The following is a 27,036-nucleotide window of genomic DNA, read 5'->3' on the forward strand; positions in this document are numbered from 1 at the left end:
TTACCAACTCGGATAAGGAACTTCTCAGATATCAGATCGTCAATACCACCTGGCCCTCCCCATAACTGAACTTTGACCCTTCTATACGCGAGGCGAACAGCCTTTCCACAAGAGTGCAGTATCATAGAAATCAGTTTATTGAAGCACCTAGTCATGTGTACGCTTCGCTGGTTCCCTACACTTGTAATGGTTCGACAGCCATGTAACAAACTCGCTGATTCAGTCGGAGCGCTTGGCTGGGCGCTGGAAGGAACAGGTACGTGTCTTACGCTGTTAGCGTTCTACTTGTCGGTAGTTTTATAACATTGGAATTTTTTAAAGTTTTAATATTGACATGCAATAAGCAAACATGATTAAAACCTTAGTAAATGTGTGCATAGCTCAGTAGTATAACAGGACGTTGAAGCTCTGAGAAAGGAAAGACATGGTCTTCTGATCTGGTAGCACATCACATATGACAGAGAAACAGGTAAACTCTACTTCCTCTGTCACAGCCAGGTCTCGTGTTTTACAGGCCTGAGACACCTGGGCCAACACCTGGACCAACACCTGGGCCAACACCTGGGCCAACACCTGGGCCAACACCTGGGCCTACACCTGGGCCAACACCTGGGCCAACACCTGGGCCAACACCTGGGCCAACACCTGGGCCAACACCTGGGCCAACATGTCTGAAAGTGTTTCATTCAAAGAGCTGTTGACCAACTCGGAGTCGGAGGATGAGCAGCTGTTCACGGCTCCAGCTTTGAGAAACAGAGCCAGACGGAATGGCTGCAACCACAAGGTAAGGCTAGGCTGGATTTGATCCTCTAACCTGAACTAACAGCGCTTGTGTAGTCAACGCAGCGGATTTAAATTCAATAGACCAGACTAATAACTTCACCCTCATACTCGAATTTTTCTCGTACATTATTGTGTGCGGCTAAACTTGATTTATTAGATCATCTATTTGTTTAATAGGTCATCTAGTTATTGTATGGGTCAGTTCTATGAGGGTCAGTTGCTCTATGGGTCAGTTCTATTAGGGTCAGTTAGTTGATCTATGGGTCAGTTAGTTGCTATATGGGTCAGTTAGTTGCTCTATGGGTCAGTTCTATGAGGGTCAGTTAGTTGCTCCATGGGTCAGTTCTATTAGGGTCAGTTAGTTGATCTATGGGTGAGTTAGTTGCTATATGGGTCAGTTCTATGAGGGTCAGTTAGTTGATCTATGGGTCAGTTAGTTGCTATATGGGTCAGTTAGTTGCTCTATGGGTCAGTTAGTTGCTATATGGGTCAGTTCTATGAGGGTCAGTTTGTTGATCTATGGGTCAGTTAGTTGCTATATGGGTCAGTTAGTTGCTCTATGGGTCAGTTCTATGAGGGTCAGTTGCTCTATGGGTCAGTTCTATTAGGGTCAGTTAGTTGATCTATGGGTCAGTTAGTTGCTATATAGGTCAGTTAGTTGCTCTATGGGTCAGTTCTATGAGGGTCAGTTAGTTGCATTGTGGATCAGATAGTTGCTATATGGGTCAGTTATATTAGGATTATCTAGTTGTTCTATAGGTCAGCTTGTTATTGTGTCTCTGTTGCTTTATCTCTTCCTGCCTGCTACACAGCATATGCTTCTAGCACTGACAGCCAACCAAATAGTTACAGTTAAACCTGCTCAACCATAACAGTCAAAATCTATTAGCAGTAGTCTACCCTAGTTGAAAGTGTGTCTAGTGTGTAGACATTTGAAAATAACTGACTCTTGAACTACATAATCGTAACGGCGTATTTAAAAATAGCTTGATAGGTCATCCATGTCAAGTCACACATGAAAGATATTTAACTGTACTGTGTTAGACGAGCTTACTAAATGAACACATGTCTGAACACAACTGAACCAGGTCGGTGTGTAACGACACACTCTGAGAATGTGTACGACAATTCTCTTGAAGTATTTGACACAGTTGCTTTATGAGTCAGCTAGTTATCATATGTGTTAACTACATGCTTTATGCGTCAGCTAGTTATCATATGTGTTAACTACATGCTTTATGGGTCAGCTAGTTATCATATGTGTTAACTACATGCTTTATGCGTCAGCTAGTTATCATATGTGTTAACTACATGCTGTATGGGTCAGCTAGTTATCATATGTGTTAACTACATGCTTTATGGGTCAGCTAGTTATCATATGTGTTAACTACATGCTTTATGGGTCAGCTAGTTATCATATGTGTTAACTACATGCTTTATGGGTCAGCTAGTTATCATATGTGTTAACTACATGCTTTATGGGTCAGCTAGTTATCATATGTGTTAACTACATGCTTTATGGGTCAGCTAGTTATCATATGTGTTAACTACATGCTTTATGGGTCAGCTAGTTATCATATGTGTTAACTACATGCTTTATGGGTCAGCTAGTTTTCATATGTGTTAACTACATGCTGTATGGGTCAGCTAGTTATCATATGTGTTAACTACATGCTTTATGGGTCAGCTAGTTATCATATGTGTTAACTACATGCTTTATGGGTCAGCTAGTTATCATATGTGTTAACTACATGGTTTATGGGTCAGCTAGTTACCCACTAGTCAGCGAGTTGCCCTATGGGTCAGTGAGTTACCCTATACAAATGAAAAAGACCAACCTCTTAAAATATTTGACCCGTTTCAGAACCGCCGCGTCCACCTGATCCTGGCACTTTTCGTCCTGTCTCTGATTGTCAACGTGACCTTGACCTGGATACTTATCGTAAACAAAGGTGGCCAGCAGGAGTCCCAGCCCAACAGCTCACAGCCCCAGGGTGGGGGGACCAGGGGAGAGAAGTGTGGAGGCACCGTGCTGCCCCGCTGCCCGACCGGGATGCTGGACGGTGCTGGCGTGACGTATGAGAACATTTTTCTGGATCTGAGTTTTGAGGAGATCGAGGCTGTCAACAAGTTCTTGAAAGGTTAGAGGTCAAAGATTACACGAAAGGTCAGAGATCAATCATCAACTGTATCGTGAGAGATTGACAGGTACATAAAAAATAACCGGTTAAAAAGAATATGGAAGGTGAAAGATCAACAAGTAACTAAAGGTTAGAGGTAAAGGGGTCACAAGTACTTGTGAAGTGAGAGGTCAAGAAAGACCTTAAGCGGCCACTACACTACTTTTAACTATCCATCCAAATATCCCTTCCCTTGTCTAATGAAGTGACCATCCAAATATCCATTCTCTTGTCTAATAAATTGACCATCCAAATATCCATTCTCTTATGTAATAAATTGACCATCCAAATATCCCTTCCCTTGTCTAATGAACTGACCATCCAAATATCCCTCCCTTGTATAATGAACTGACCATCCAAATATCCATTCTCTTGTCTAATGAACTGACCATCAAAATATCTCCTGTCTAATGAGCTGACCATCAAAATATCTCCTGTCTAATGACCTGACCATCCAAATACCCCTTCTCTTGTCTAATGACCTGACCATCCAAATATCCATTCTCTTGTCTAATGACCTGACCATCCATATATCCATTCTCTTGTCTAATGAACTGACCATCCAAATATCCTATCTCTCGTGTCTAATGAAGTGACCATCCAAATATCCATTCTCTTGTCTAATAAATTGACCATCCAAATATCCATTCTCTTATGTAATAAATTGACCATCCAAATATCCCTTCCCTTGTCTAATGAACTGACCATCCAAATATCCCTCCCTTGTCTAATGAACTGACCATCCATATATCCATTCTCTTGTCTAATGAACTGACCATCAAAATATCTCCTGTCTAATGAGCTGACCATCAAAATATCTCCTGTCTAATGACCTGACCATCCAAATACCCCTTCTCTTGTCTAATGACCTGACCATCCAAATATCCATTCTCTTGTCTAATGACCTGACCATCCAAATACCCCTTCTCTTGTCTAATGAACTGACCATCCAAATATCCCTCCCTTGTCTAATGAACTGACCATCCAAACACCCCTTCTCTTGTCTAATGAACTGACCATCCAAATATCCCTTCCCTTGTCTAATTAACTGACCATCCAAATATCTCCTCCTGTCTAATGAACTGACCATCCAAATATCTTCCCTTGTCTAATGACCTGACCATCCAAATACCCCTTCTCTTGTCTAATGAACTGACCATCCAAATATCCCTTCTCTTGTCTAATGACCTGACCATCCAAATACCCCTTCTCTTGTCTAATGACCTGACCATCCAAATACCCCTTCTCTTGTCTAATGACCTGACCATCAAAATACCCCTTCACTTGTCTAATGAACTGACCATCAAAATACTTCTTCTCTTGTCTAATGACCTGACCATCAAAATACCCCTTCTCTTGTCTAATGACCTGACCATCCATATGTCCCTTCTCTTGCCAATCTTGTCTAACGACCTGACCATCCAAATACCCATTCCCTTGTCTAATGAACTGACCATCCAAATATCCCTTCTCTTTTCTCATGAACAGACCATCAAAATATCTCCTGTCTAATGAACTGACCATCCATATATCCCTTCTCTTGTCTAATGACCTGACCATCCAAATATCCCTTCCCTTGTCTAATGAACTGACCATCCAAATATCCCTTCCTTGTCTAATGAACTGACCATCCAAATATCTCTTGTCTAATGAACTGACCATCCAAATACCCCTTCCCTTGTCTAATGAACTGACCATCCAAATACCCCTTCTCTTGTCTAATGAACTGACCATCCAAATATCTCTTGTCTAATGAACTGACCATCCAAATACCCCTTCCCTTGTCTAATGAACTGACCATCCAAATACCCCTTCTCTTGTCTAATGAATTGACCATCCAAATATCTCTTGTCTAATGAACTGACCATCCAAATACCCCTTCCCTTGTCTAATGAACTGACCATCCAAATACCCCTTCTCTTGTCTAATGAACTGACCATCCAAATACCCCTTCCCTTGTCTAATGAACTGACCATCAAAATACCCCTTCTCTTGTCTAATGACCTGACCATCCATATGTCCCTTTTCTTGCCAATCTTGTCTAACGACCTGACCATCCAAATATCCTTTCTTTTGTCTAATAAACTGACCATCCAAATATCCCTTCCCTTGTCTAATGAACTGACCATCCAAATATCCTTTCTTTTGTCTAATAAACTGACCATCCAAATATCCCTTCCCTTGTCTAATGAACTGACCATCCAAATACCCCTTCTCTTGTCTAATGAACTGACCATCCAAATACCCCTTCCCTTGTCTAATGAACTGACCATCAAAATACCCCTTCTCTTGTCTAATGACCTGACCATCCATATGTCTTTTTCTTGCCAATCTTGTCTAACGACCTGACCATCCAAATATCCTTTCTTTTGTCTAATAAACTGACCATCCAAATATCCCTTCCCTTGTCTAATGACCTGACCATCCAAATATCCCTTCACTTGTCTAATGAGCTGACCATCCAAATATCCATTCTCTTGTCTAATGAACTGACCATCCAAATATCCCTTCCCTTGTCTAATGACCTGACCATCCCATCAGACACCGTCCTGGTCAACTGGAAGAACAGCAGTGTGTACGGCATTGAGCTTCATGTGCCCAACAAAACCGACGTCATCAACTTCTTGGACAGACAGGGTTCGAAACCAGTTCGGGAGGCGAGGGTGGTCATCGTGCGGCCAGACGTGGCCAGGGTGGAGGAGTATGTTGTCGGTCCTCTACCGTCCCCGACTCGCATGGATCCGAACCCAAGACGTGAAATAAAAACAGTTCCATACAGGTAGATATTTGTTATTTGGATCTTTGTTACATTAGTTTTACGGGTAGATCCTTGTTACATGAGGTTTTTAACTAAATGAACCCTGGAAGTTTTTATTTTCTTTTTAAGATTTAAAACCTCTGCAATTTTTGGCAAAACATATAACAAACATAAGGAATTATTAATTTGGTTTCATTTGGTTGATCTCATTTTAAAAAGAAATCTGACATTTGTTATCTCCCTGTGACCACCATCAGATACCACCCAACTTACGGCGTCGATCAGGCCACAGCGGCAGTTATGAAGGTCCTCTTGAGCCCAAGGGTAAAACAAATCATACTCGAGAGTTACGGGACTTTCTTCACCGAGTGTGGGGGTGAGTGTCTGATGATCATCCCCCAGAAGACAAGCTCCGCCTACACCGACACGACCCTCATCGTCATGGGGGTCTATTACCAAACAGACTTCCCCACTATTAATCCTGGAGATTTGATGATCACGATGAAAGAAACAGCACTAGGTAAATGTAGTTCAGCTATTGGTGTGTGATAGACAGACTCAGCACAAGTGAGAGAACACATGTAATTTTAAGTTCTTTATTTGAGTTAACTCCCTGAGATGGCTATTTTCTTCTAATACACAAGTGGTGTATCCTGGTGATCATGGAGTGAAACACTACCTCCACAGCACAGAACAATATGCTCCGACGCTAAAAATTCTTGATCTTTGATATATTTTTACTTTCTCGTGTACAAAGTATAGAGGAAGTATTGTATCGTGTAAAAAAAAATATTTTAAAAAATCGAGATTTTTACAAATCTTGACGTTTTACACCTGAGTTGGAAAAAAAGATAGTTTTGGAATTTTGTCCATATGTCTCTCTCTCTCTCTCTCTCTCTCTCTCTCTGTGTGTGTGTGTCTGTGAAGACAATATCTTGAGTAGGCCTACCGTTACAACTAGGTTGATGAAATTTCACATATAGGCCTAAGTATTATATCAAATTTGTAGGTCTGTTTCAGCATTTCAGCAGTTTCCGGTAACCGAAAGTGGAACTTATTCTACTTTCAATTTTTCAAAATTCTATAACTTGAGAACTGTTTTAGATAGATAAATGAAATTTCACATGTAAGTAAAAGATCTAATTTTCTGCCTTCTGTTAAGTTTTACGTGATTTCCATTGATCGGAAGTAGTAATTTACTTTATTTCCGATTTCTCACCCCCCCCCCCCAAAAAAAAACAACAACGCATGTAAATTTATAAAGTACTAATACTATTCCACACTATTATACACATATTGTTTGGCGTTCACTTGGTGCGCAATACTTTTTTCTACGAGATTCTATTTTAAAAAGTTTAAGTAATTAAAAATGGATTATAAAAAATCATGTTTATATCACGAGTTGCAACCCCCGTAGTGTTATATAAGAATATTCGATAAAGTTTAGGGTAGATCACTCCCGGTTTATTTAATTTCTATTTATCCAAAATTCCAAAAACTAATTCGCTCAATTATTTCTGATTCGAAGTGGAAAATTCGTGTTGTTATTAAAACATTTGAAATATTAGTCGCAACTAAATGGTAACCGTGACGTGACGTTTCAGACAGCCTGGAGTTTAAGGTGGACTCTGTGTTCTATGGCGGCTACTACTTCACGTCAGTCCGAGACTTTGTGGCAGCCTATGAGGGGGACAGGATGACCAAGGTCCGCAAGACGTTCCCCAGGCCCCAGCAGACTTCTGTGCCAGGGACGGTCAACTTGAGGGGCAGGACCTTCCCTGCCGCAGGTCTGTCAGGCTCAAGGGAATACCAGCCTTCAGGTAAACGTTACAGGTGAGATGACAGGTGAGATGACAGGTGGGATGACAGGTGACAGTTAACAGGTGAAATGACAAGTTAGGTGACAGTCGAGATGACAGGTGAGATTACAGGTGAGATGATAGGTGAGATGACAAGCGACAGGTGATATGACAGGTGACAGTTAACATGTGAATTGACAGGTGAGATGACAAGCGACAGGTGGGATGTAATGTGAGATAAATGGTGAGATGACAGGTGAAATGACAGGTGAGATGACAGGTGATATTTAACGGTTAAAATGACAGGTTAGGTGACAAGTAACAGGTGAGACGACAGTCGAGATGACAGAGGGAACTATCGAGTTGACATCTGAGGTGACAGGTTAGGCAATAGTTAGATGACGTGTGAGATGACAGGTGAGATGACAGGTGATATGGCCGGTGCAATGTAAGGATGGTCAAAAGACTGTCGAAGTAAATGTAGAAAGAAAAGCTGGCTGAAGTCGTAGCGATGAGACCATATGACCATTTTAATACGTTACCCTTAATTGTGTTGGAGGGAATACGTACTTTAATTTATTATATGGAAATCTACATTAAGGTAGTTGTTTTTTTCCCAATACAGCGTAAGTGCCGGACATGTTGAGTACCTGGAGTGGAGCTTCAATGTCCGAATGTCCGCAGTTGCTGGCCCCCAGGTGTGGGATGTCCGCTGGGCAGGGGAGAGAATCGCGTTTGAGATTAGCCTACAGGAGGTCGCCGTTATCTACTTTGGGGCTAATCCTAACGCCTTTTACACTCACCTGTCTGACAGTTCTGAGGGTCTAGGTAACCAGGTAAGATGGTTCAGGTAATTACTTTAGATGGTTAATTAGCAACAAAATTAGCTAACCAGAGACCCTCAGCCTAAGTTTTGAGTGAAATGACTTGACAGCTGACGTACTGTGAGTTTTGTTCCAGGCCTTTGGTCTCGTGCCTGGAGTGGACTGTCCGGACTACGCCACATTTTTACCTCAGGCAATTTATGACAATGAGCAACACGTAACCAGAACACTGAACAACTGTTTTTGTCTGTTTGAACACAACACGGGGATTCCCCTACGACGTCACTACACGAATGACCCATCTATTGGCAGGTGGGTCTTCAAGGCTTTAGTCATGCTATGCTCTACTCCACCATTGTTCTAAATTATGCGCCATAATAACGTATGCTCCACCAACATGGTATGCTCCTCATTAATGTCATTATACCTCCTATATGTCTATACTCCACCTACTAGCTACTACTCCACATCAATGGCGATACTATTCATTGCTTTCATCAATTTATTTCAATAATACTTATCGCATTGTATTTTCCACGACCCTGTTCATACTCCACCAACACGACCATACTCCATCAACTTGTCCAAGCTCCACCAAAAATGTCTATACTCCACCAAATACACAGCAAGGCCACAACTATGCTACCAGCTAGTCAATTTGTTCACCTTTGACCCCCCCCCCTCTCCTCCTGTATCTACCAGCAACTACGGTGGTCTAGCGGACCGTGTTCTCATCCTGCGCACCATCATTGTTGAGTACAACTACGACTACATCTTTGATTGGGTGTTTCACCAAAATGGCGCCGTGGAGGTCAAAGTTTACGCCACTGGGTACATCATGTCACAGATATTTCACAAAGAGGAAGAGCCGTTTGGATTTAGGTAATTAGTTCTCTAAAGATGTTTTTTTCTATTTCCAATGGTGTTTTTTTAATGTAAATTTGAAATTTTTGTGTTTAATGTGGCTCAGTATTACCTCACATCCTATCGTAGAAATAAGCACTGTGCCTTTATCCTCTCAAGGTTGAGAATTAATAAGCAGAGTGTTTATTTCGTCGACAGGATGTGGGATTATAAGAGACTTGCCTGTATCCTCTATCGTTGGCCACAATAAGCACTTCGCTACTGTAATTGTCACATGAGCGTTTTTTTTAATCGTTCCACAGAATCCACGGCGACTCTGTGGGCTTCATCCACCACCACTTGATGAACTTTAAAGTTGACCTTGACATTCAAGGTCAATCTAACCGTTACGAGAGCCTGGACCTGGCCCTAGACAAGCGGCCCTGGCCCTGGTACAAGTCTGGCAGCGAAGAGTTCCACCAGATCTCCTTCAAGCACAACCTCAGGCAGACGGAGCAGGACGCTGTGCTACACTACAATTTCTCAGAGCCCAAGTACCACATCGTCTACAACGATAGGGAGAAAAATTCCTATGGAAACCACAAGGCTTACAGGTAGGAGTATTTCTTTGGTTTCCATAGTAACTAACACATTGATATCAAAGGTCTGTGATTTGTGGCGGAATAGGAAGGATTATGCATATTGTATAAAGCCTGAGTGGTCTAAAATACCTAACATGGCCACAAGTTTTGTGTCAGGTGTAATGAGAAGGTTTGCCCAACAAAGGAAAAAACATTTGATTAATCCGATCTAGCTAAGAAGGCTAACACATCCACCTTTCTCCCATAACAGGTTAGCCGTGCAAGGCTTCACCAAACAGCTTTTGCCGGACGAGTCGCCGGTTCTAAAGAGCCGGCAGTGGAGCAAGTACCAGATGGCGGTGACGAGAAGGAAGGAAGAAGAGGAGTCGAGCAGCTCCATCTTCTCCATGTTTGACGGGGCCGGGCCACAGGTCGACCTGGACCATTACCTCAGGGACGACGAGAGCATCGTGGACCAGGTGAGGCCTCACTTGTGGCCAGAGGTATGGGGTGGCCAGATGGTGGAGGTGGCCAGATGTGTGGGGTGGCCAGCTGTATGCGGTGGCCAGCTGTATGGGGTGGCCAGATGTATGGGGTGGCCAGCTGTATGGGGTGGCCAGATGGTGGAGGTGGCCAGATGTGTGGGGTGGCCAGATGGTGGATGTGGCCAAATGGTGGAGGTGGCCAGCTGTATGCGGTGGCCAGCTGTATGAGGTGGCCAGAGTTATGAGGTGGCCAGATGTATGGGGTGGCCAGATGTATGGGGTGGCCAGATGGTGGAGGTGGCCAGATGTATGGGGTGGCCAGATGTATGAGGTGGCCAACTGTATGAGGTGGCCAGATGTATGAGGTGGCCAGATGTATGGGGTGGCCAGATGTATGAGGTGGCCAAATTTATGAGGTGGCCAGATGTATGAGGTGGCCAGATGTATGGGGTGGCCAGATGTATGAGGTGGCCAGATGTATGAGGTGGCCAGATGTATGAGGTGGCCAACTGTATGAGGTGGCCAGATGTATGAGGTGGCCAGATGTATGGGGTGGCCAGATGTATGAGGTGGCCAGATGTATGAGGTGGCCAGATGTATGAGGTGGCCAGATGTATGAGGTGGCCAGATGTATGAGGTAGCCAGGTGTATGAGATGGCCAGATGTATGAGGTGGCCAGATGTATGAGGTGGCCATATGGTGGAGGTGGCCAGATGTATGAGGTGGCCAGCTGTATGAGGTGGCCAGATGTATGAGGTGGCCAGATGTATGGGGTGGCCAGATGTAAGAGGTGGCCAGATGTATGGGGTGGCCAGATGTATGAGGTGGCCAACTGTATGAGGTGGCCAGATGTATGAGGTGGCCAGATGTATGGGGTGGCCAGATGTATGAGGTGGCCAAATTTATGAGGTGGCCAGATGTATGAGGTGGCCAGATGTATGGGGTGGCCAGATGTATGAGGTGGCCAGATGTATGAGGTGGCCAGATGTATGAGGTGGCCAGATGTAAGAGGTGGCCAGATGTATGGGGTGGCCAGATGTATGAGGTGGCCAACTGTATGAGGTGGCCAGATGTATGAGGTGGCCAGATGTATGGGGTGGCCAGATGTATGAGGTGGCCAAATTTATGAGGTGGCCAGATGTATGAGGTGGCCAGATGTATGGGGTGGCCAGATGTATGAGGTGGCCAGATGTATGAGGTGGCCAGATGTATGAGGTGGCCAACTGTATGAGGTGGCCAGATGTATGAGGTGGCCAGATGTATGGGGTGGCCAGATGTATGAGGTGGCCAGATGTATGAGGTGGCCAGATGTATGAGGTGGCCAGATGTATGAGGTGGCCAGATGTATGAGGTGGCCAGGTGTATGAGATGGCCAGATGTATGAGGTGGCCAGATGTATGGGGTGGCCAGATGTATGAGGTGGCCAAATTTATGAGGTGGCCAGATGTATGAGGTGGCCAGATGTATGGGGTGGCCAGATGTATGAGGTGGCCAAATTTATGAGGTGGCCAGATGTATGAGGTGGCCAGATGTATGGGGTGGCCAGATGTATGAGGTGGCCAGATGTATGAGGTGGCCAGATGTATGAGGTGGCCAACTGTATGAGGTGGCCAGATGTATGAGGTGGCCAGATGTATGGGGTGGCCAGATGTATGAGGTGGCCAGATGTATGGGGTGGCCAGATGTATGAGGTGGCCAAATTTATGAGGTGGCCAGATGTATGAGGTGGCCAGATGTATGGGGTGGCCAGATGTATGAGGTGGCCAAATTTATGAGGTGGCCAGATGTATGAGGTGGCCAGATGTATGGGGTGGCCAGATGTATGAGGTGGCCAGATGTATGAGGTGGCCAGATGTATGAGGTGGCCAACTGTATGAGGTGGCCAGATGTATGAGGTGGCCAGATGTATGGGGTGGCCAGATGTATGAGGTGGCCAGATGTATGAGGTGGCCAGATGTATGAGGTGGCCAGATGTATGAGGTGGCCAGATGTATGAGGTGGCCAGGTGTATGAGATGGCCAGATGTATGAGGTGGCCAGATGTATGAGGTGGCCATATGGTGGAGGTGGCCAGATGTATGAGGTGGCCAGATGTATGAGGTGGCCAGATGTATGAGGTGGCCAGATGTATGAGGTGGCCAGATGTATGAGGTGGCCAGGTGTATGAAGTGGCCAGGTGTATGAGGTGGCCAGATGGTGGAGGTGGCCAGATGTATGAGGTGGCCAGCTGTATGAGGTGGCCAGATGTATGAGGTGGCCAGATGTATGGGGTGGCCAGATGTAAGAGGTGGCCAGATGTATGGGGTGGCCAGATGTATGAGGTGGCCAACTGTATGAGGTGGCCAGATGTATGAGGTGGCCAGATGTATGGGGTGGCCAGATGTATGAGGTGGCCAAATTTATGAGGTGGCCAGATGTATGAGGTGGCCAGATGTATGGGGTGGCCAGATGTATGAGGTGGCCAGATGTATGAGGTGGCCAGATGTATGGGGTGGCCAGATGTATGAGGTGGCCAAATTTATGAGGTGGCCAGATGTATGAGGTGGCCAGATGTATGGGGTGGCCAGATGTATGAGGTGGCCAGATGTATGAGGTGGCCAGATGTATGAGGTGGCCAACTGTATGAGGTGGCCAGATGTATGAGGTGGCCAGATGTATGGGGTGGCCAGATGTATGAGGTGGCCAGATGTATGGGGTGGCCAGATGTATGAGGTGGCCAAATTTATGAGGTGGCCAGATGTATGAGGTGGCCAGATGTATGGGGTGGCCAGATGTATGAGGTGGCCAAATTTATGAGGTGGCCAGATGTATGAGGTGGCCAGATGTATGGGGTGGCCAGATGTATGAGGTGGCCAGATGTATGAGGTGGCCAGATGTATGAGGTGGCCAACTGTATGAGGTGGCCAGATGTATGAGGTGGCCAGATGTATGGGGTGGCCAGATGTATGAGGTGGCCAGATGTATGAGGTGGCCAGATGTATGAGGTGGCCAGATGTATGAGGTGGCCAGATGTATGAGGTGGCCAGGTGTATGAGATGGCCAGATGTATGAGGTGGCCAGATGTATGAGGTGGCCATATGGTGGAGGTGGCCAGATGTATGAGGTGGCCAGATGTATGAGGTGGCCAGATGTATGAGGTGGCCAGATGTATGAGGTGGCCAGATGTATGAGGTGGCCAGGTGTATGAAGTGGCCAGGTGTATGAGGTGGCCAGATGGTGGAGGTGGCCAGATGTATGAGGTGGCCAAATGTATGAGGTGGCCAGGTGTATGAGGTGGCCAGCTGTATGCGGTGGCCAGCTGTATGAGGTGGCCAGATGTATGAGGTGGCCAGATGTATGGGGTGGCCAGATGTAAGAGGTGGCCAGATGTATGGGGTGGCCAGATGTATGAGGTGGCCAACTGTATGAGGTGGCCAGATGTATGAGGTGGCCAGATGTATGGGGTGGCCAGATGTATGAGGTGGCCAAATTTATGAGGTGGCCAGATGTATGAGGTAGCCAGATGTATGGGGTGGCCAGATGTATGAGGTGGCCAGATGTATGAGGTGGCCAGATGTATGAGGTGGCCAACTGTATGAGGTGGCCAGATGTATGAGGTGGCCAGATGTATGGGGTGGCCAGATGTATGAGGTGGCCAGATGTATGAGGTGGCCAGATGTATGAGGTGGCCAGATGTATGAGGTGGCCAGGTGTATGAGATGGCCAGATGTATGAGGTGGCCAGATGTATGAGGTGGCCATATGGTGGAGGTGGCCAGATGTATGAGGTGGCCAGATGTATGAGGTGGCCAGATGTATGAGGTGGCCAGATGTATGAGGTGGCCAGGTGTATGAAGTGGCCAGGTGTATGAGGTGGCCAGATGGTGGAGGTGGCCAGATGTATGAGGTGGCCAAATGTATGAGGTGGCCAGGTGTATGAGGTGGCCAGATGTATGAGGTGGCCAGGTGTATGAGATGGCCAGCTGTATGAGGTGGCCAGGTGTATGGGGTGGCCCAATGGTGGAGGTGGCCAGCTGTATGAGGTGGCCAGGTGTATGAGGTGGCCAGATGTATGAGATGGCCAGATGTATGAGGTGGCCAGGTGTATGAGATGGCCAGATGTATGAGGTGGCCAGATGTATGAGGTGGCCAGATGGTGGAGGTGGCCAGATGTATGAGGTGGCCAGATGTATGAGGTGGCCAGATGTATGAGGTGGCCAAATGTATGAGGTGGCCAGCTATATTAGGTAGCCAAATGGTGGAGGTGGGATTTGTGGCCAAATGTATGAGGTGGCCAGATGTATGGGGTGGCCAAATGGTGGAGGTGGCCAGATGTATGGGGTGGCCAAATGGTAGAGGTGGCCAGATGGTAGAGGTGGCCAGCTGTATTAGGTAGCCAAATGGTGGAGGTGGGATTTGTGGCCAGATGTATGGGGTGGCCAAATGGTGGAGGTGGCCAAATGGTGGAGGTGGCCAACTGTACGAAGCTAAAAATTAAAATATTGAACCCAGACAACTATAAAAGTGCTATGTTAACACACTCCACAGGACCTTGTGTTTTGGGTGACTGTGGGGTTCCACCACATCCCCCACACTGAGGACATCCCCAACACCCCGACTGTAGGCACCAGCGCCACCATCTCGCTCCTGCCCTACAACTACTTCCACGAGTATCCGTCTGTCGGATCACGTGACGCCGTCAGGCTGGAGGTCAAGGACGGGGTCATCAAGTCAGCTGACTACGGTCTACCAAACGTCGAGTGTTTACCAACAAACCTGAACATGACACATTTGTTACAGAATAAAAGTTTTTTATTTCCTTAAGCGAGAGAGTTCTTGTCACTTTTGTTTCAGTCATCGCGTTCCTTAGTGGGAGAATTCAGGGGCGGATACATGGGGAGGCTGATTGGGCAGCATCCTAATGCACAAAGCATATTGCGCCAACCCCCCCCCCCCCCTCACCCAAAAAAACAATAAAAACCAAACAAACAACACTTCATCAACATCAGTGCACTTTCTTTAAGTGTCCTATGTAAATATATGTAACACATAGTCCTCATGGTGTAAACAATAAACAGAGTTGTTTCGCTGTTGTAATGTCTCATGAATGTTGAAAGATGCACATAGACTTTCTAGACATGTAATAAACAACCTCATTGGACATCGGCTCGAATGACAACATTAATTTTTTCCAAGACTAACCAGAACCCGATATGTATAAGTATATGTATATATTGAAAGCTTTTTGTCATGGGTTCATGTTTTAGAGCGTTTACAACAATTGTAACCTCCATTACTAAAGGTGCTATTTGTGAATACTTAGAAAAATCATTCACTCATTTTATACAAGCCGTTTACACACGTGTCTCACACGTCCATCACACAAACTATTCACAGAAGTAGTTCGCAACTATGCTTTCACAAAAATTAAGAGACCTCAGTCATATAGAGGACATTGAGAACAGTTTAAAATGTACATGATGTCAGTGTATCAGTATCAGTGTCAGTTTATGATTTTAGTGACAGTGCCATTAGAAGGTGTGTCAGTAGAGATGTCAGTGTCAGCAGATGATATCAGTTTCAGTGTCAGTGGATGACGTTAGTTTTAGTGATAGTAAATTATGTTAGTGTCAGTAAAAGGTGTTAGTGTCAGTATCAGTAGATGATGGAAGTGGCAGTAGATTGTCATTTTGTTGATCGAATTACCAACTCGGATAAGGAACTTCTCAGATCGTCAATACCACCGGGCCCTCCCCATAACTGAACTTTGACCCTTCTATACGCGAGGCGAACAGCCTTTCCACAAGAGTGCAGTATCATAGAAATCAGTTTATTGAAGCACCTAGTCATGTGAACGCTTCGCTGGTTCCCTACACTTGTAATGGTTCGACAGCAATGTAACAAACTCGCTGATTCAGTCGGAGCGCTTGGCTGGGCGCTGGAAGGAACAGGTAGGTGTCTTACGCTGTTAGCGTTCTACTTGACGGTAGTTTTATAACATTGGAATTTTTTAAAGTTTTAATATTGACATGCAATAAGCAAACATGATTAAAACCCTCAGTAAATGTGTGCATAGCTCAGTAGTATAAAAGGACGTTGAAGCTCTGAGAAAGCAAAGGCATGGTCTTCTGATCTGGTAGCACAACACATGTGACAGAGAAACAGGTAAACTCTACTTCCTCTGTCACAGCCAGGTCTCGTGTTTTACAGGCCTGAGACACCTGAGCCAACACCTGGGCCAACACCTGGGCCAATACCTGGGCCAACACCTGGGCCAACACCTGGGCCAACACCTGGGACATCACCTGGGCCAACACCTGGGCCAACATGTCTGAAAGCGTTTCATTCAAAGAGCTGTTGACCAGCTCGGAGTCGGAGGATGAGCAGCTGTTCACGGCTCCAGCTTTGAGAAACAGAGCCAGACAGAATGGCTGCAACCATAAGGTAAGGCTAGGCTGGATTTGATCCTCTAACCTGAACTAACAGCACTCGCGTGTGTAGTCAAAGCAGCGGATTCAAATACAATAGACCAGACTACTAACTTTACCCTCATACTCGAATTTTCCTCGCACATTTTTGTGGGTGGCTAAACTTTATTTATTGGATCATCTATTTGTTTTATAGGTCATTTAGTTGTTGTACGGGTTAGTTCTATGAAGGTCAGTTAGTTGTTCTGTGCGTTAGTTAGTTGCTCTATGGGTCAGTTCTGTGAGGGTCAATTAGTTGCTCTGTTAGTCAGATCGTTGCCGTATGGGTCAGTTATATTGAAATTATCTAGTTCTATAGGTCAGCTTGTTACTGTGTCTCTGTTGCTTTATATCTTCCTGCCTGCTACACAGCAGAATATTTCTAACACTGACAGCCAACCAAATAGTTACAGTTAAACCTGCTCAACCATAACAGTCAAAATATATTAGCAGTAGTCTCCCCTAGTTGAAAGTTTGTCTAGTGTGTAAACATTTGAAAAGAACTGACTCTTGAACTATATAATCGTAACGGCGTATTTAAAAATAGCTTGATAGGTCATCCATGTCAAATCACATATGAAAGATATTTAACTGTACTGTGTCAGGCGAGCTTACTAAATAAACCATGTCTGAACACAACTGAACCATGTCGGTGTGTAACTGCACACTCTGAGAATGTGTACGACAATTCACTTGAAGTGTTTGACACAGTTGCTCTATGGGTCAGCTAGTTATCATATGTGTTAACTACATGTTTTATGGGTCAGCTAGTTATCATATGTGTTAACTACATGCTTTATGGGTCAGCTAGTTATCATATGTGTTAACTACATGCTTTATGGGTAAGCTAGTTATCATATGTGTTAACTACATGCTTTATGGGTCAGCTAGTTATCATATGTGTTAACTACATGCTTTATGGGTAAGCTAGTTATCATATGTGTTAACTACATGCTTTATGGGTCAGCTAGTTATCATATGTGTTAACTACATGCTTTATGGGTCAGCTAGTTATCATATGTATTAACTACATGCTTTATGGGTCAGCTAGTTATCATATGTGTTAAGTTAACTACATGCTTTATGGGTCAGCTAGTTATCATATGTGTTAACTACATGCTTTATGGGTCAGCTAGTTATCATATGTGTTAACTACATGCTTTATGGGTCAGCTAGTTATCATATGTGTTAACTACATGCTTTATGGGTCAGCTAGTTATCATATGTGTTAACTACTTGCTTTATGGGTCAGCTAGTTATCATATGTATTAATTACATGCTTTATGGGTCAGCTAGTTACCCACTAGTCAGCGAGTTCCCCTATACAAATGATAAAGACCAACCTGTTTAAATATTTGACCCGTTTCAGAACCGCCGCGTCCACCTGATCCTGGCACTTTTCGTCCTGTCTCTGATTGTCAACGTGACATTGACCTGGATACTCATCGCGAACAAAGTTGGCCAGCAGGAGTCCCAGCCCAACAGCTCACAGCCCCAGGGTGGGGGGACCAGGGGAGAGAAGTGTGGAGGCACCGTGCTGCCCCGCTGCCCGACCGGGGTGTTGGACGGTGCTGGCGTGACGTATGAGAACATTTTTCTGGATCTGAGTTTTGAGGAGATCGAGGCTGTCAACACGTTCTTGAAAGGTGAGAGGTCAAAGGTTACACGAAAGGTCAGAGGTCAATCATAAACTGTATCGTGAGATACAGGTACATGAAAAATAACCGGTTAAAAAGAACATGGAAGGTGAAAGGTTAGAGGTAAAGGGGTAACAAGTACCTGAGAAGTGAGAGGTCAAAGACCTTAAGGGACCACAACAGTACATTTAACTATCCATCCAAATATCACCTTCTCTTGTTTAATGAACTGACCATCCAAATATCCTTTCTCTTGTCTAATGAACTGACCATCCAAATATCCCTTCTCTTGTCTAATGAACTGACCATCAAAATATCTCCTGCCTAATAAACTGACCATCCAAATACCCCTTCTCTTGTCTAATGAACTGACCATCCAAATATCCCTTCTCTTGTATAATGAACTGACCATCCAAATATCCCTTCTCTTGTATAATGAACTGACCATCCGAATACCCCTTCTCTTGTCTAATGAACTGACCATCCAAATACCCCTTCTCTTGTCTAATGACCTGACCAACCAAATACCCCTTCTCTTGTCTAATGAACTGACCATCCAAATACCCCTTCTCTTGTCTAATGAACTGACCATCCAAATATCCCTCCTCTTGCCTAATGACCTGACCAACCAAATACCCCTTCTCTTGTCTAATGAACTGACCATCCAAATACCCCTTCTCTTGTCTAATGAACTGACCATCCAAATATCCCTCCTCTTGCCTAATGACCTGACCAACCAAATACCCCTTCTCTTGTCTAATAAACTGACCATCCAAATATTCCTTCACTTGTCTAATAAACTGACCATCCAAATACCCCTTCTCTTGTCTAATAAACTGACCATCCAAATATCCATTCTCTTGTCTAATAAGCTGACCACCCAAATACCCCTTCTCTTGTCTAATGAACTGACCATCCAAATATCCCTTCTCTTGTCTTATAAACTGACCATCCAAATATTCCTTCACTTGTCTAATAAACTGACCATCCAAATATTCCTTCACTTGTCAAATAAACTGACCATCCAAATACCCCTTCTCTTGTCAAATAAACTGACCATCCAAATACCCCTTCTCTTGTCTAATGAACTGACCATCCAGATATCTCTTGTCCAATGACCTGACCATCCAAATACCCCTTCTCTTGTCCAATGACCTGACCATCCAAATATCTCTTGTCCAATGACCTGACCATCCAAATACCCCTTCTCTTGACCAATGACCTGACCATCCCATCAGACACCGTCCTGGTCAACTGGAAGAACAGCAGTGTGTACGGCATTGAGCTTCACGTGCCCAACAAAACCGACGCCATCAACTTCTTGGACAGACAGGGTTCGAAACCAGTTCGGGAGGCGAGGGTGGTCATCGTGCGGCCAGACGTGGCCAGGGTGGAGGAGTACGTTGTCGGCCCTCTACCGTCCCCGACTCGCATGGATCCGAACCCAAGACGTGAAATAAAATCTCTTCCATTCAGGTAAATATTTGTTATTTGGATCTTTGCTACATTAGTTTTACGGGTAAATATTTGTGACATGAGTTGTACGGGTTGATCCTTGTTACATGAGGTTTTTAAATGAACCCTGGAAGTTTTTATTTGTTTTCAAGATTTAAAAACTCTTCAATTTTTGGCAAAACATAACAAACAAAAGGAATTATTAATTTGGTTTCATTTGGTTGATCTCATTTTAAAACGAAATATGCCGTTTGTTATCTCCCTGTGACCACCAACAGATACCACCCAACTTACGGAGTCGATGAGGCCACAGCGGCAGTTATGAAGGTCCTCTTGAGCCCCAGGGTAAAACAAATCATACTCGAGAGTTACGGGACTTTCTTCACCGAGTGCGGGGGTGAGTGTCTGATGATCATCCCCCAGAAGACAAGCTCCGCCTACACCGACACCACCCTCATCGTCATGGGGGTCTATTACCAAACAGACTTTCCCACCATTAATCCTGGAGATTTGATGATCACGATGAAAGAAACAGCACTAGGTAAATGTTATGTGGCCATTGGTGTGTCTTTGATAGACAGACTCAGCACAAGGGAGAGAACACATGTATATTTTAAGTTCTTTATTTGAGTTAGCTCCCTGAGATGGCTATTTTCTTCTAATATACCAGTGGTGTAGCCAGGTGATCATGGAGTGAAACACTACCTCCACAGCACAGAACAATATGCTCCGACGTTAAAAATTCTTGATCTTTGATATATTTTTACTTTCTCGTATACAAAGTATAGAGGAAGTATTGTAATCGTGTAAAAAATACATAAAAAATCCAGATTTTTACAAACTCGACGTTTTACACCTGAGTCGAAAAAAACATAGTTTTGCAATTGTGTGCGTATGTCTCTCTCTCTCTCTCTCTCTCTCTCTCTCTCTCTCTCTCTCTCTCTCTCTCTCTCTCTCTCTCTCTTTCCCTCTCTCTCTCTCTCTGTGTGTGTGTGTGTGTGTCTGTGTGTCTGTGAACACCATAACTTGAATAACGTTGCAGCGAGGTTGATGAAATTTCGTATATAAATATTTTATCAAATTTGTAGTTCTGTATCAACTTTTCAGCTATTTCCGGTAACCGGAAGTGGAACTTATTCTAATTTCAATTTTTCAAAATTCTATAACTTGAGTAATCTTTCAGATAGATAAATGAAATTTCACATATAAGTAAAAGATCCAATTTTCTGCCTTCTATTAAATTTTGGGTGATTTCCATTGACTGGAAGTAGTTATTTACGTTATTTCCGATTTCTCAAAAAAAAAAAAAAAACGCATGTGAATTTATAAAGTACTAATACTATTCCGCACTATTATACACATATTGTTTAGCATTCACTTGGTGCGCAATTCTTTTTTTTTTGTACGAGATTCTATTCTATTTTAAAAAGTTTAAGTAATTAAAAATTGATTAAACATCATGTCTCTATCCGGAGTTGCCATCCCCCGTTTGTTATATAAGAATATTCGAGAAAGTTTAGGGGAGATCACTCCCGGTTTATTTAATTCATCCAAAATTCCTAAAACTAACTCGCTCAATTATTTCTGATTCAATGTGGAAAATTCCTCGTGTTGTTAAAAAATTGAATTATGATTCGCAACTATATTGTTATCCGTGACGTGACGTTTCAGACAGCCTGAAGTTTGAGTTGGACTCTGTGTTCTATGGCGGCTACTACTTCACGTCAGTCCGAGACTTTGTGGCAGCCTATGAGGGGGACAGGATGACCAAGGTCCGCAAGACGTTCCCCAGGCCCCAGCAGATTTCTGTGCCAGGGACGGTCAACTTGAGGGGCAGGACCTTCCCTGCCGCAGGTCTGTCAGGCTCAAGGGAATACCAGCCTTCAGGTAAACGTTACAGGTGAGATGACAGGTGACAGTTAACAGGTGAATTGACAAGTTAGGTGACAGTCGAGATGACAGGTGAGATGACAGGTGAGATAACAAGTGACAGTTAACAGGTGAGTTGACAGGTGAGATGACAGGTGAGATGACAGGTGGGATGACAGGTGACAGTTAACAGGTGAAATGACAAGTTAGGTGACAGTCGAGATGACAGGTGACAGTTAACAGTTAAAATGACAAGTTAGGCGACAAGTAGCAGGTGAGATGTCAGGTGAGATGACAGGTGAGATGACAGGTGAGATCACAGGTGAGATCACAGTCGAGATGACAGAGGGGACTATCGAGTTGACATCTGAGGTGACAGGTTAGGTTATAGTTAGATGACAGGCGATATAGCAGGTTTAATGTAAGGTAAGATCACAGTTTAAAAAAATTCTTGGATGGTCAAAAGGCTATCGAAGCAAATGCAGAAAGAAATGCAGGCTGAAGTCGGAGTCATGGGACCATATGACCATGTTGACAAGTAAATCTTTGTTGGAGGGAATACCCTCCAGTTTCAGATGCCAGATGACACAACAGGTTAAATGTCAAGGTTTTATTCACAAGTAGCTACGTACTTTAATTTAAGTTATGGAAATCTACATTAAGGTTGTTGTTTTTTCCTATACAGTGTAAGTGCCGGACATGTGGAGTACCTGGAGTGGAGCTTCAATGTCCGAATGTCCGCAGTTGCTGGCCCCCAGGTGTGGGATGTCCGCTGGGCAGGGGAGAGAATCTCGTTTGAGATTAGCCTACAGGAGGTCGCCGTTATCTACTTTGGGGCTAATCCTAACGCCTTTTACACTCACCTGTCTGACAGTTCTGAGGGTCTAGGTAACCAGGTAAGATGGTTCAGGTAATTACTTTAGATGGTTAATTAGCAACAAAATTAACTAACCAGAGACCCTCAGCCTAAGCTTTGAGTGAAATGACTTGACAGCTGACGTACTGTGAGTTTTGTTCCAGGCCTTTGGTCTCGTGCCTGGAGTGGACTGTCCGGACTACGCCACATTTTTACCTCAGGCAATTTATGACAATGAGCAACACGTCACCAGAACACTGAACAACTGTTTTTGTCTGTTTGAACACAACATGGGGATTCCCCTACGACGTCACTACACGAATGACCCATCAATTGGCAGGTGGGTCTTCAAGGCTTTAGTCCATGCTATGCTCTACCCCACCATTGTTCTAAATTATGCGCCATAACAACGTATGCTCCACCAACATGGTATACTCCTCATTAATGTCATTATACCTCCTACATGTCTATACTCCACCTACTAGCTACTACTCCACATCAATGGCGATATTATTCATTGCTTTCATCAATTTATTTTAATAATACTTATCGCATTGTATTTTCCACGACCCTGTTCATACTCCATTAACACGACCATACTCCATCAACTTGTCCAAGCTCCACGAAAAATGTCTATACTCCACCAAATACACAGCAATGTCACAACTATTCTACCAGCAAGTCAATTTGTTCACCTTTGACCCCCCCCTCTCCTCCTGTATCTACCAGCAACTACGGTGGTCTAGCGGACCGTGTTCTCATCCTGCGCACCATCATTGTTGAGTACAACTACGACTACATCTTTGATTGGGTGTTTCACCAAAATGGCGCCGTGGAGGTCAAAATTTACGCCACTGGTTACATTATGTCACAGATATTTCACAAAGAGGAGGAGCCGTTTGGGTTTAGGTAATTCGTTCATTAAAGATGTTTGTTTCTGTTCCCAATAGAGTTATTTTAATGTAAATTTGAAATTTTTGTGTTTAAACGTGGCTTAGTAGTGTAAACACGTGTTTTCATATTTAATTCATATAAAAGTATGCCTTAATTTTGACGCTACTTTCTTTACCAGTCAAAAAGATTTTAAAATATGCCTACCTGAATATCATGTGGTAAGAGGGGTGGTTTGTTCCAGGCTAGTATAGCTTACTCAAGACTGTTCGTGTTGTTTGACGAATTCGACGAAACAATGATCTAGGAGAAATAAAGCATTTTATGCATTATTCGCTAAATTAAAAAAAAATGGTCTGAAAGAAACTTACACTACCAGTTCATATTAATTTTTGTGTAGGATAATTTTATACTCACAACTGCAGAATCTATAAGAAGTAAGAAAACCAGATGACAAAAGTGAAATTTTAACGTATGATTTTTATACTAACTACTTGTGGTATCTATTGTAATGGAGTGCTTATTTTGGCAAAAAAATACGCAGAATGCTTAAACCACTACACGTTCTATCGTAGAAATAAATACTGTGCTTATATCCTCTTAAGGTTGAGAATAAATAAGCACAGTGTTTATTTCGTCGATAGGATGTAAGATAATATAAGAGACGCGTTAGCCACAAATAGCACTTCGTTACTGTAATGGTAACATGAACCATCTCTTTTTAATCGTTCCACAGAATCCACGGCGACTCTGTGGGCTCCATCCACCACCACTTGATGAACTTTAAAGTTGACCTTGACATTCAAGGCCAATCGAACCGTTACGAGACTCTGGACCTGGCCCTAGACAAGCGGCCCTGGCCCTGGTACAAGTCTGGCAGCGAGGAGTTCCACCAGATCTCCTTCAAGCACAACCTGAGGCAGACGGAGCAGGGCGCTGTGCTACACTACAATTTCTCAGAGCCCAAGTACCACATCGTCTACAACGATAGGGAGAAAAATTCGTTCGGAAACCACAAGGCTTACAGGTAGGAGGAGTTTATTGGTTTCCATGGTAACTTACACATTGATCTCATTAGGTGATTGAAACTAGAAAGGAGAAAAGGGTGGATGGTAAGACGGGGTGGTCTAGCATAGCCATCATAACAGAACACATCCACCTTTCTCCCATCCAGGTTGGCCGTGCAGGGCTTCACGAAACAGCTGTTGCCGGACGAGTCGCCGGTTCTAAAGAGCCGGCAGTGGAGCAAGTACCAGATGGCGGTGACGAGAAGGAAGGAAGAAGAGGAGTCGAGCAGCTCCATCTTCTCCATGTTTGACGGGGCCGGGCCACAGGTCGACCTGGACAATTACCTCAGGGACGACGAGAGCATCGTGGACCAGGTGAGGCGTCACTTGTGGCCAGGTGTATGAGGTGGCCAGGTGTATGGGGTGGCCAGATGTATGAGGTGGCCAGATGTATGGGGTGGCCAGATGGTGGAGGTGGCCAGCTGTATGGGGTGGCCAGATGGTGGAGGTGGCCAGATGTATGGGGTGGTCAAATGTATGGGGTGGCCAAATGGTGGAGGTGGCCAGATGTATGAGGTGGCCAGATGGTGGAGGTGGCCAGATGGTGGAGGTGGCCAGATGTATGGGGTGGCCAAATGGTGGAGGTGGCCAGATGTATGGGGTGGCCAAATGGTGGAGGTGGCCAGCTGGTGGAGGTGGGATTTGTGGCCAGATGTATGGGGTGGCCAGCTGTATGAGGTGGCCAGCTGTATGAGGTGGCCAGATGGTGGAGGGGGCCAGGTGTATGAGGTGGCCAGATGTATGAGATGGCCAGCTGGTGGAGGTGGCCAGCTGTAGGGGTGGCCAGATGGTGAAGGTGGCCAGATGTAGGGGTGGCCAGATGTATGGGGTGGCCAGATGGTGGAGGTGGCCAGGTGTATGAGGTGGCCAGATGGTGGAGGTGGCCAGCTGTAGGGGTGGCCAGATGGTGAAGGTGGCCAGATGTTGGGGTGGCCAGATGTATGGGGTGGCCAGATGGTGGAGGTGGCCATGTGTAGGGGTGGCCAGATGTATGGGGTGGCCAGATGGTGGAGGTGGCCAGATGGTGGAGGTGGCCAGCTGTAGGGGTGGCCAGATGGTGAAGGTGGCCAGATGTAGGGGTGGCCAGATGTATGGGGTGGCCAGATGGTGGAGGTGGCCAGCCAGATGGTGGAGGTGGCCAGCTGTAGGGGTGGCCAGATGGTGAAGGTGGCCAGATGTAGGGGTGGCCAGATGGTGGAGGTAGCCAGATGGTGGAGGTAGCCAGATGGTGGAGGTAGCCAGCTGTATGAAATGACCAGCTGTATGAGGTGGCCTAATGGGGGAGGTGGCCAGCTGGTGGAGATGGCAAAATGGTGGAAATGGGATTTGTGGCCAATTGTTAGAGCTTGCCAACTGGTGGAGGTGGCCAACTGTATAAGGTGGCCAACTGGTGGACGTGAGATTTGTGGCCAGCTGTTGGAGCTGGCCAAATGTACGAAGCTAAAATTAAAACAATGAACACAGACAACTATTAAAGTGCTATGTTAAAATGTTTTAACCCGCTTTATCACATACTCCCCAGGACCTGGTGTTTTGGGTGACTGTGGGGTTCCACCACATCCCCCACACAGAGGACATCCCCAACACCCCGACTGTAGGCACCAGCGCCACCATCTCGCTCCTGCCCTACAACTACTTCCACGAGTGTCCGTCTGTCGGGTCACGTGACGCCGTCAGGCTGGAGGTCAAGGACGGGGTCATCAAGTCAGCTGACTACGGTCTACCAAACGTCGAGTGTTTACCAACAAACTTGAACATGACACATTTGTTACAGAATAAAACTTTTTTATTTCCTTAAGCGAGAGAGTTCTTGTCACTTTTGTTCCAATCATCGAGCTCCTTAGTGGATGTATTCAGTGGAGGACAAATGGGAAGGCTGATTGGGCAGCAGCCTAAGGCCCAAAGCATATTGTACCCCCCCCCCCCCCCCCACCACCGAAAAAAATAAATAAAAATCAAACAACACTTCATCAACATCAGTGCACTTTCTTTGACCGTCTCATGTAAATAGATGTAACACATAGTGCTCGTGGACTGGTGTAAACAATAAACTGAGCTGTTGCGCTGTTGTAATGTCTCATGAATGTTGTTAGACGTACCCAGACTTTCTAGACATGTAATAAACAACCTCACTGGACATCGGCTCGAATGACAACATTAATTTTTCCAAGACTAACAAGAACCCGATATGTATAAGTATATGTATTTATCGAAAGCTTTTTGTCATGGGTTCATGTTTTAGAGCGTTTACAAAAATTGTAACCTCCATTACTAAAGGTGCTATTTGTGAATACTCAGTAAAATCATTCACTCATTTTATACAAGCCGTTTACACACGTGTCTCACACGTCCATCACACAAATTATTCACAGAAGTAGTTCGCAACTATGCTTTCACAAAAATTAAGCGACCTCAGTCATATAGAGGACATTGAGAACAGTTTAAAATGTATATGATGTCAGTGTATCAGTATCAGTGTCAGTTTATGATTTTAGTGACAGTGCCATTAGAAGGTGTGTCAGTACAGATGTCAGTGTCAGCAGATGATATCAGTGTCAGTGTCA

General features: G+C 44.8%; 1 protein-coding gene across 2 annotated transcripts; it reads left to right on the top strand.

Annotated features, from left to right (window-relative positions):
- The first annotated feature begins 204 nt into the window (after nt 1–204).
- LOC131943847 (putative amine oxidase [copper-containing]) lies at nt 205–26,271 on the top strand. Of its 2 annotated transcripts, none has more exons than XM_059304132.1 (12): nt 205–256; nt 515–784; nt 2,648–2,924; nt 5,505–5,742; nt 5,979–6,241; nt 7,326–7,554; nt 8,146–8,356; nt 8,481–8,656; nt 9,047–9,226; nt 9,511–9,801; nt 24,580–24,787; nt 25,995–26,271. In XM_059304132.1, exons 2-12 carry the CDS (start codon nt 668–670, stop codon nt 26,268–26,270), a joined length of 2,466 nt encoding a protein of 821 aa, XP_059160115.1. In that variant the 5' UTR covers nt 205–256; nt 515–667; the 3' UTR covers nt 26,271. The 2 variants fall into 2 exon arrangements, with proteins under 2 accessions (XP_059160115.1, XP_059160114.1); XM_059304131.1 differs by lacking the exons at nt 205–256; nt 515–784; nt 2,648–2,924; ... (5 more) ...; nt 9,047–9,226; nt 9,511–9,801 and adding exons at nt 16,157–16,181; nt 16,441–16,674; nt 18,067–18,343; ... (5 more) ...; nt 23,244–23,423; nt 24,142–24,432.
- The last annotated feature ends 765 nt before the right edge of the window (nt 26,272–27,036 follow it).

Source organism: Physella acuta, unplaced genomic scaffold (genome assembly GCF_028476545.2).
Source record: "Physella acuta isolate Inbredline_101_S28 unplaced genomic scaffold, ASM2847654v3 ptg000470l, whole genome shotgun sequence".
Lineage (NCBI taxonomy): Eukaryota > Metazoa > Mollusca > Gastropoda > Physidae > Physella > Physella acuta.

Excerpts from the sequence above, each read along its gene's own strand:
- LOC131943847 (XM_059304132.1), top strand. The coding sequence starts at position 668 with ATGTCTGAAAGTGTTTCATTCAAAGAGCTGTTGACCAACTCGGAGTCG. Across the intron at positions 785-2,647 it reads GGAATGGCTGCAACCACAAG|AACCGCCGCGTCCACCTGAT; the intron begins GTAAGGCTAGGC and ends GACCCGTTTCAG. Across the intron at positions 8,357-8,480 it reads CTGAGGGTCTAGGTAACCAG|GCCTTTGGTCTCGTGCCTGG; the intron begins GTAAGATGGTTC and ends GTTTTGTTCCAG.